Source organism: Micromesistius poutassou (genome assembly GCF_964030765.1).
Source record: "Micromesistius poutassou genome assembly, chromosome: 14".
NCBI classification, from domain to species: domain Eukaryota; kingdom Metazoa; phylum Chordata; class Actinopteri; order Gadiformes; family Gadidae; genus Micromesistius; species Micromesistius poutassou.
In genome coordinates this window covers 16,392,108-16,402,107 of record NC_140284.1, presented here as the reverse complement: position 1 = coordinate 16,402,107, position 10,000 = coordinate 16,392,108, and the positions used below count along the sequence as shown (strand labels likewise).

Here is a 10,000-nt window from a genome sequence, read left to right as displayed (position 1 = left end):
CAACCCTCACCCCCCCACCTCCCATCACACACACACACACACACACACACACACACTGCACCCCCGACCTCCCCCCCGATGTTCTGCTTAAAGGACACTTAAAAACAAAAAAAAACAACAACAACAAAAAAAAAAACACGGTGGACGGAGAACACATCGGCGCACGGAGGCGCCTGGCCATCACAAACATGGCATTGTGGGTAAAAAAAAAAAAGCAAAAAAAAAAAAAAGGGAGTGCGGAGAAGAGGCCAGCCACTGTTCGGCGGGCCGGGCCGCTGGGCCCAGCTGCGCGGGGCAGAGAGTGAGGGACAAGCCCCCCGACGTATATCAATGCTGACGCTGTGGCGATGTGCTCAGAGGCGGCGGCGGCTTAAAGAAGCTCACTGTGTAAGGTTGTATGTCCACACAAATAGGAGATAGCCCCGTAAATCAAGAGTCGGGCTCGCTTTTATGGTGGGTCGTCGTCGTGTGTGTGTGTGTGTGTGTGTGTGTGTGTGTGTGTGTGTGTATGTGTGTGTGTGAGCGGCCGCAGAGAGGTGGCAGTCCTCGACACGCTCCCGAGAAATGACAGAGCTACGGCGGCAGGGCGGCGGCGGCGGTGGTGGCGGCGGCGGCGCTGGGTTTGTGTCTGTTCACCGTCACGGTAACCGAGTGACGGTTTCATGAATGAACGTGTGAATGAATAACACGTCAATAGATATAAATAGATAGGGCTCGTGTTCTGACCCAAACACCACACGATGTGAGAATTGCGGGAGTGATTGCACATTCACCTAGTGTGTATAACTTTGTGATCTCTTCACTGGCAAAAAAAAAACGACAAGAACAAAAAACTCACAACTCCGCAACCACAACATCCAACAGGAAGTCATCTATATATAGCGCCAAACAGAAACTTTTTTCCACAACAAACATCGACGGCCCCTGGTGGCCCCTGCAGTTTGAACCCACTGACGTAGATGAGCATTAGCTGGAGCCGGGCGACCCTGCGCAGGGCCGGGGCCTGCAGCCATCGGTTGCCACTGGAAGTCTGTCTTGTCTGCGCGCAGCGTGCAGCCTTGACTCTCCTACGAAGCATTAAAGGGTGCTTTATGTTCTGCGTTGTCAGCCCTGAAGTCCCGGGCCCCCAGCTCTGAAACCAAAAATAAAGAAATACTTCATCAGGGCAGGATGAGAGACAACAAAACATGAAATAATGAAGGCAACAGAAGGAAAATCTCAGGATTGTGCCAACTGTACACGGGACAATACATGTGTGTGACAGTGTGTTTCTTTTTTACTTCATTGCCTTCAATTTGACTTCACCTGGCACCAACATGGCGGCAGTTTAGTGTTCAGTTCCTTGTCTTCATTTCATTACACACCCCTTGAAACAGGGGAAAACCTACACATTTAACACGTGCGGGGGAAAAAAATGACTCAATGAGCGATCTCTTCGCGAGAATGTGTTTGTTTGCCGGGTATTAATAGAACATGAGGCACTTATTTGTTTCCGACGTGGCCAAATGGCTCTGCACCTGACAAGCTGAAGGAACAACCGGGCTCCTGGCTCTGGTAGCCATCAACGACGGCATTCAGAGAGCAGCGAGCGAGGGAAGACACCTCCATTGTGCTGCATTATGTGAACCAAAACATTATCCCAGAACAGCCCCCAGAGGCAGACGGGCCTCCTCACAGGAAACGGCGCTGGTCCCTCAGGCACTCCTGTTGCTTAAACAGCCTCGCCGTTGTCATTTGTCACTTACTTCTCCCTCTCTCTACCACGAGAAAGACGACGATAAAAAAGAGAGAGCTGAGAAAAAAAAAAAAAAAAAAAAGCCAAAAGGAGGGACGTCTGACGGAGACAAACAAACGTGTTTTTCAACGGGGAACAGATAATGATTTGATCCGCTCTCCCAGTGGCCCCCGAGGACGCGATTTGGATGTGAAAGGGGAGAGAGAAACGGGGACAGAGGAGAACCACAGGCAGTTATGAATGTGCGTTTGATTTCATAAAGCGAAAGGGGGGAATCTGGCGCGCACAGTGGACCGCTTGTTGAGCCGTCGACCCAGATGTGCGCCCGTTCGGGTAGAGTCCATCAATGCCGCCCTGTTCGCCGGGTGGGCCTGCCTTGTTCTGTGGAAGACACTGGGGGCCCCTGATCTCTACCTCACCCCAGGGGGATGGCACGTCGCCCCGCCCCTAGGAGCCAGGCCGCCACCCCCCCCCCCCGCCACCCCCCCCCCCCCCCACACCCCGACTGGCACCCCGAGCTAAAACAGGAATGATAATAACCAGAGAGTTGGATTAGCACATGCTGTCTTCGGTCTATTTTAAAACACCGTTACAGGGAAACGTATAAAAGTGGCTGTTTATTCCCAATAAAGACATAAATATACCCAAGCCAATTTTAGCAACTTGTCAGCCACTGTGGCTAAATGGGTTTGTTGTTTATTAGTTGATGTTGACATGTAATGGTTTAATAGTGACTGGGAGTGTGTGGTGGGTTGTGATGCTGGATTGATACATCAGAGGGGAGAGTATACTATACAGGCATAACCATTCATTCATTATATCGGTGTGTATATTGGTGCTGCGTGATATTTGTAGTCAATGCAAATATCAATGTATGTATGTATCCGTGTCCTTGTTGCCATGTCTGTCTGCCGTACCTTGCCTGCCTCAGGGCAACACAACGTCCTGCCTGTTGGTGTTTCCATCATGTTCTTGATGGAAACCCCCCACCCCCCCAGGTAAAACAATAGGGGTCCATTGTGCGGCGCAGGTTCGTGATGTTGTGATGTTCCCCTCCTGCGTCTTCAATAGCTGGCTCAGAGTGTGACCTCATGACTCCCCTTCCATCCTGCACGCCTGCTCGCAGACAACGAGGAGGGACTTTCCACCCAGAGTCACATGCTGCACGACTGTCAGCCACGGACCCACGGCCCATAGATCTTCTTTATAGTGCGACATGTAAATCTGTGTGTGTGTGTGTGTGTGTTCTTGATTTTCTACCTTTTTTTCTGTCGCATCTCTCAGAATCTATGCCGATTCGGAAATTAAATCATCCAACTCTGTCACCTTTAATCTACCCCCTCTCTCTATGTCTGTCTTTCTCCCTCGCTTTCCCTTACTCGCGCTCTCTCTCTCTCTCTCTCCTCGCCTACCTCTCTCTCTCTCTCTCTCTCTCTCTCTCTCTCTCTCTCTCTCTCTCTCTCTCTCTCTCACTTGCTTGCTTGTTTGTACTCTTCTGTTTAGTTTACCATCAGGGCTTTGATAATCTTCATGCTACGGGCCTAATGCGGAGACACCTGTCACAGAGGCAGGAGTACATCCCATAATGTCTCCGTAAGCAGATTACGCTCCCCCTTAATGCCAGGTATTTGAGGAATATTCATGTAGCTAAGTGCTTATGTAATATCTCAAAGCCTCCCTGCCTTTTTAGTCCCCCGCCCCCCCCCCCCCCACCACCCCCCCCCACCCCCCCCCTACTACACACACACACACACACACACACACCTCCTCCTCCTCCACCTCCTCCTCCTCCTACTTTGACAGACGCCCTGGGGCCTTGTCAGGAACATCAAAGCCTCTGTCCCAGGAAGAGCCACAGCCGAAAACATCACATGCCTTCGTTCTTTAGTAGTACTGTACACACACACACACACACACACACACACACACACACATGCAATGTGTCATCCTCACATGCAAAAGCCTTGTCGTGCAAGGAGACAAACACACAAACGCACGCATGCAAGCATACACACACACACACACACACACACACACACACACACACACACACACACACACTCTCTCGCTCTCGCTCTCGCTCTCTCTCTCTCTCTCTCTCTCTCTCTCTCTCTCTCTCTCTCTCTCTCTCTCTCGCTCTCTCTCTCTCTCACACACACACACACACACAGATCCAAAGCTAAAGTATACAGACATTACAATGTTCCTCATCCACTCCAAGGCTAATGAGTTGTTGGTTTAGTCTCTATCTGCAGACAGTATTGGTTTTTGTTCCAACACGCATAAACATAGTAACGTAAACATGATGTCAACTTTATGCTGATTACCAAATAGAAAATACCAAACCGCAAATGACACAACTCAACACAACAGGAGTTGTGTGTAGTATGCAGGAGAGAAAGTACTTCCTATTGTCATTAAACGTATTCCAAAACGTTTCAAATGCACACGCAAACTGTAAACGCCATTCACGGATTCAGCTTTCATCACTAAAAGTAAAAAGCGACAGAATTCCAGATTTCCCCAGGAAGCCTCCCTCTCTTTCCTGCCGTGGCTCTTGTTGATAGTCAGCGCATGCTGTTCACTGTTTGTGTGTCACCTAATTCCATTGATGAGGAGACAGACACAGAAAATATTAGAGAAAACCCCACTGAGTAGGTAGCAAAGGTCCACCACCGCCACCATCATCACCACCGCTGGCACCACCGCCGGCACCACCACCATCACCACCACCATCACCACCACCACCATCACCATCACCACCGCCGGCACCACCACCATCACCACCACCATCACCACCACCACCACCACCACCACCATCACCACCGCCGGCACCTCCACCATCACCCCCACCATCACCACCACCGGCACCCCCACCATCACCACCACCATCACCACCGCCGGCACCACCACCATCACCACCACCATCACCACCACCACCACCACCAGTACATTGAATTTAGCTGAGGTTATTAGCAAGTCTGGCCAACCATGAGCATATTTCCAGCAAATCTGTTAGCATTAATGACTTAAATATATTAAAAAAAAACTCGAGGACAATACAAAGTACTTACAAACATAACATGCATAGTTCGTCCAACCATTAAACTGTCAGTGCTATTGAAAGGAAACAATTATTGGGTCAGCCAAAAATATGGAGGGGCTCTTTCTCCATGGAGTTTACTTTCTTAGAATCACCTATACAATATGAGTTTAACCATCACCACCATCACCACCACCATCACCACCGCTGGCACCCCCACCATCACCCCCACCATCACCCCCACCATCACCACCACCGGCACCCCCACCACCACCACCACCATCACCACTGCCGGCACCACCACCACCACCACCAGCCGGCCCCACCTTCCCCTTGGCAGCAGCGTCGCTCAGGAGCACCGACAAAGACAAAGATCAAGGAAACTCACAATTATGTCTAACAACTGGAACAGATTTGATCAAATTACCCTAATTAGAGCATTACGGTGAGCGAGCCGCGCGTTCATTTGCATCCAGCCTGTGCGTCTCCCTGGTCGGATGCACCGCTTAATTAGCGGGGAAGTGATTAGCATCGTTCAGGAGGCTGCCCCACCTTGCCGCGCACATCTGAGTCAGGTTAACCACGAGACGTCGCGCCGGCAGATGTTTGGGCAACAACTGTTGAATCACGGCGGCGGCGGTGATGGAGGAAACAGCCCCCCGCCCCCACCCACCCCCCCCCCCCTCGTTGAGACGTTGCTTGGTCAGGCCGTTTGCTACCGGTGCTTTTCCGTTGTTGTTGTCGAAGCTCGGAAAGGTAACTACTTCGAACTTCAAACGGCTGCTGATTGAAACGAAAGACTCAAAGGGGAATTAGTATTTGTAGATAAGGCCTGCGGTTGTTTTTTTTATCCTTGTGGTTAAATGCCTGCTCCCTGTCTCCTGATTGGATGATTAGATCCCTGCAGAGATCCCGAAAACAGGAAGTGAATGACTGTGGACTGACTCAAAGTAAAGTATTTCCTGGGAATCATTTTCAGGAAATAGGAAATTAAAAGCTGCTCCAAAGAGATTAACGAAGCGATCCTTCTGGTTGATTTAACTCTCCAAAGGCGTCACTCTTCACTTTAAAGAACTCACAAGATAAACAAGAAGGATCCACCATTTAATAAACCTTGGCCATCCTTTCAGAAAACGAGAGGACCTCCACCTCCCTAGACTATTAAATATATTATTGTAGTAAGTGGTCATAGACGATTTCCCTAAAAATGTCATTAGTTATAGTTTGTGGTGGTGGTGGACGCATGTCAGATGGTCAAACATGAAGTCATGGTGACTGATGAGTCCGTGGCAACAATTCATATTATAAGAAACTATCATTCACGTAACCATGCATACGTGAGTGATGGTGTGAGCTTTTTCACTTACTGTCCGACGTGAGAGGAGCCGTAAGCTGAAAGATGAGAGATATGGTAAGCGGCTTGGCAGCAAAACGCTTGGCAGCCAAACAGACACTGCACTGATGCTGAGTGAAAAGGTTCTTACAGACTGGGTGACCACTTTCACCAGCATTATTCCTGCTTCTTTTTTCACCCCAAAGTGGAATACTCCTCATCTTTTATGTTTAAAATCATACACAGTTATGCATTTGAAACTTTTGAATGCAATCAACATAGTAATCCCATAACTTTTGAACGCCTGACATAGTTTTCCACTGAATTTATTTAAGTACCACAAACATTGTACAGCATAGCAGTATGTTAAAGATTAGTGGTGGAATTAGATTTGACAATTTTTATGAATTTGAACAAAACTTTATACCTCTTGTTTCTATGATGTAGCACTTAGAGCCTATTCCTTAATTGCATTTCATGGACTTGCGTGATTCTTTCTCTTTTTGCTACATCTTCTTTGTTGAAATACACTTATTGTATGTCCCTTTTGACAGAAACATCAGCCAAATTAATGTTATGTAATGTAATGTACTCATTAGATACAAACTAATGACTGACTAATGCTTTGGCCACTGTCGGTCTGTCAGCAACAGACAAACTCAGCAGTGGGACGGAAAAGCCCTTTGATCAAAACACACTCAGGTTGGCTATGAAACCTAGGTAACAAGGTGCTATGTAACAGGCACTCGCGCTGGTACTTGTTTATCTGTAACTAAGTTGAATTGTTCCAAGGAAAGGAGTATCAAAATAATACACAAAAGGATGTACAGAGGAGCAGATGATGTCACACTTTACTTTACTTAAGCAATCTTACACGAGATGGCGTTCGTGAATGTCATTATTGGTACGCAAAGCATAGCCGTAGGAACAAAGCGCTTGCGCCGAGTTTCGAAGTCCTGTGCTTCAAGTACCAATAATGACATTCAAGAACGCCATCGAGTATAAGATTGCGATTCAATAACACAAACCATCTTCATTATCAACAATATTGTAAAATATTTTCATATTGTGGATTAATTTGCCCTCAAATTCAAGCTTCAAGAGTTCATCGCCATCAGAAAATAGTTCCTATAGTAACGATAGCTGACTCTTCAGTTGAACGTTGTTATGGAAACTAGGCTCATGAAAGTAGTTTCGGCTAGTTAGCGTAGCGATACTTTCCGTAATTAGGCACGCTCTTTTTGTCTGTTCTTTCACCGGGCATTTAAACACGCTCGAGAATGGGACTTGACCAATCGGAGTGCTTGCTTAAACTTGCGTGTTATTGAATACTTAGTAAGAATCATGCAGAAATGTGTTGACTTCTAACATCCAACAAGTTGCCAAGGTTCTCAGAGCACGATAAGCGTTTGCGAGCGCAACACGGGCTTGGAGAGCACACAACCTCCCTGGAGGTCTGCAGTGCACCGCAGGTCTGTGCAACGCATCCCTCACGCCGCCCGCGTGCCCCCCCCCCCCCCCCCCATCCCCCTTCATTAGGCTACGTGGTCGGACACAAGCAACTCTGTGTCGAGGAGCTGGAATGTCAAGCATCTCTCTCTCTCTCTCTCTCTCTCTCTCCCTCTCTCTCCATCTCTCTCTCTCTCTCCCTCTCTCTCCATCTCTCTCTCTCTCCCTCTCCCCCTCCCTCCCCCCTCTCTATTGTGTTGTTGGATGAGGTCACGGCGTGGTCCATGCCAAAACAGAGCGTCTGCATGTTGTCCGTCTCCAGCTTTTGTACTTGCGTTCCACATCCACATAGAGAGAATGCAAATAGAATGCGGCTGACCCATCGTCTATCCTGCCCTTCTCTCTCTCTCTCTCTCTCTCTCTCTCTCTCTCCTTCACCTCCTCCATGGCTCTCTCCTTCTGCATACATTCTGGCCTCGCTCAGAGCGTGGGTGTGTAGCAGCGATGCGATGCCGCGGTGCGCGCCGGGCACACCTTTCACGGCGAGGGGTTACGGTTCCCTCAGGGCTGACCTGCGGGTCCCTCCGACTGTGTGCGTGTGCGTGCGTGTGTGTGTGTGTGTGTGCGTGTGTGTGTGTGTGTGGTAACGGTTCCCTGAGTCCTCTCCCTCTGCACCTCAGACTCAGAGACACGGCTGGCCCCCAGGTCACCTCTCTGGGCTGCCTTCCAGGGCGTGCAGCGCTCACTTCATGCAGGGCATGCACACGCTACACTTTACTGTAGGTTCACTATTTATATATATAGTATATATATATAAAGTTACCACATATATATATATATATATATATATATATATATATATATGTGTGAGAACTTTATAGAGAGAGAGAGAGAGAGAGAGAGAGAAAGAGAGAGAGAGAGCTATAGCATTATTCTTTTTTTTATCAGAATTATACATTATGTATACTTGCTATTGACTATATAAGGGTTACATTTACATAATAATGTAAATATATAATACTGCATATCATATCTTGAGCAGCGCACACTGTGCAGTGTGCCTCTTCCAACAGCTTACTGGCAATTCCAAAAGAAGAAACTAAAGTTAAACTTGAAGTTACTGCCTGTGTGTGTTTGTGTGTGTATGTGTGTGTGTGTGTGTGTGTGTGTGTCTAGGTTCATAGTGTGTGTGTGTATGTGTGTGTGTATTTGAATGTGGCCACGCAGAATCCCTAGGTGTCAGCCCCGTGCTGTTTCACATGACAGGGGGTCAGGCCAGATTTGACAGGCAGATTTACTGGGTGCTGACAAGCAAGCATGGGCGGGCAGAGGTGTGTGTGTGTGTGTGTGTGTGTGTGCGTGTGTGTGTGTAGGGAAAGGGGGTTGGTATCCGTCGGTCCATGGCGGTCCCCCACACCTCAGCAGGAAGTCAGAAGAGTGGCAGTCGGACCCCAGAGTCTCGCCGATTGCAGTGTCTTCGCTTTTTCTTCTGGGCCGGTTACACCTGAACTCTGACCTCTGCATCGGTGTGAATATAAATGCCTTTGTTGGACGCGTGGAGGAGGCCTTTGGAGAGAGCTAAGTGTGGTGTGTGTGTGAGCCGTGCCGCGTCACTGCTCACAGCCTATAGAAAGCGCTCTGCTTGTGGTTCATGTGAGCCTATGTGTGTGTGTGTGTGTGTGTGTGTGTGTATGTCTTTAAGCATGTGCACGTGTGTGTATGTGCGTGAAGGGATGGCGTGAGTGTAAGCATGTTTGATTGGATGCATGCATGTGTGAATGGTACGTGGTGTACGTGTTAAGATGTTTGTGTGTGTGTGTGTGTGTGTGTTTGTGTTTGTATGTGTGGTCTTGTGCCTTTGGGTAAGTGTCTGTTTGTGTGTGAGTGTGTGTGTGTGTGTTTGTATGTGTGGTCTTGTGCACGTGGGTCAGTATGTTATTTGTGTGTGCATGTATGTGTGCGTGAGCGTGTGTTCGGTGCCTTTGGGTAAGTGTGTGTTTGTGTGTGTGTGTGTGTGTGTGTGTGTGTGTGTGTGTTTGTATGTGTAAGTCTGTGTGTGTGTGTGTGTGTGTGTGTGTGTGTGTGTGTGTGTGTGTGTGTTGGTGTATGTGTGTGTGTGTGTGTGTGTGTGTGTGTGTTTGTATATGTAAGTCTGTGTGTGTGTGTTTGTATGTGTAAGTCTGTGTGTGTGTGTGTGTGTGTGTGTGTGTGTGTGTGTGTGTGTGTGTGTGTGTGTGTGTGTGTGTTAGACGGCGCGGTGGAGGGGGGGTGCAGGAGTACACGTGGTTTCCCAGGGGTCCAGATAAAGAGAGACATTCTGAGGAGTTCATGCAGCTGGCAACAGGAAACCACAGAAGAAGACGGAAAAAAATTCACTTGTCTGACGACCCCAGAGGGGAAGCAGAGAGGGCGTCTTAACTCCACTGTTCCCCCCGCCCCC

The 10,000-nt window shown here is 48.5% G+C and overlaps 2 protein-coding genes across 2 annotated transcripts in view; one reads left to right on the top strand and one right to left on the bottom strand.

Annotated features, from left to right (window-relative positions):
- LOC311358254 (uncharacterized protein) overlaps nt 1-10,000 on the top strand; it is a gene marked incomplete at both ends in the record, with an annotated part of 150,307 nt that overhangs the window by 61,824 nt on the left and 78,483 nt on the right. The window lies entirely within an intron of this gene.
- arhgap15 (Rho GTPase activating protein 15) overlaps nt 574-10,000 on the bottom strand; it is a gene marked incomplete at its 3' end in the record, with an annotated part of 35,999 nt that continues 26,572 nt past the window's right edge. The window contains 2 exon segments of the mRNA XM_084478848.1: nt 574-628; nt 1,072-1,132. Of these exon segments, the coding sequence (XP_084334974.1) occupies nt 574-628; nt 1,072-1,132 (116 nt within the window).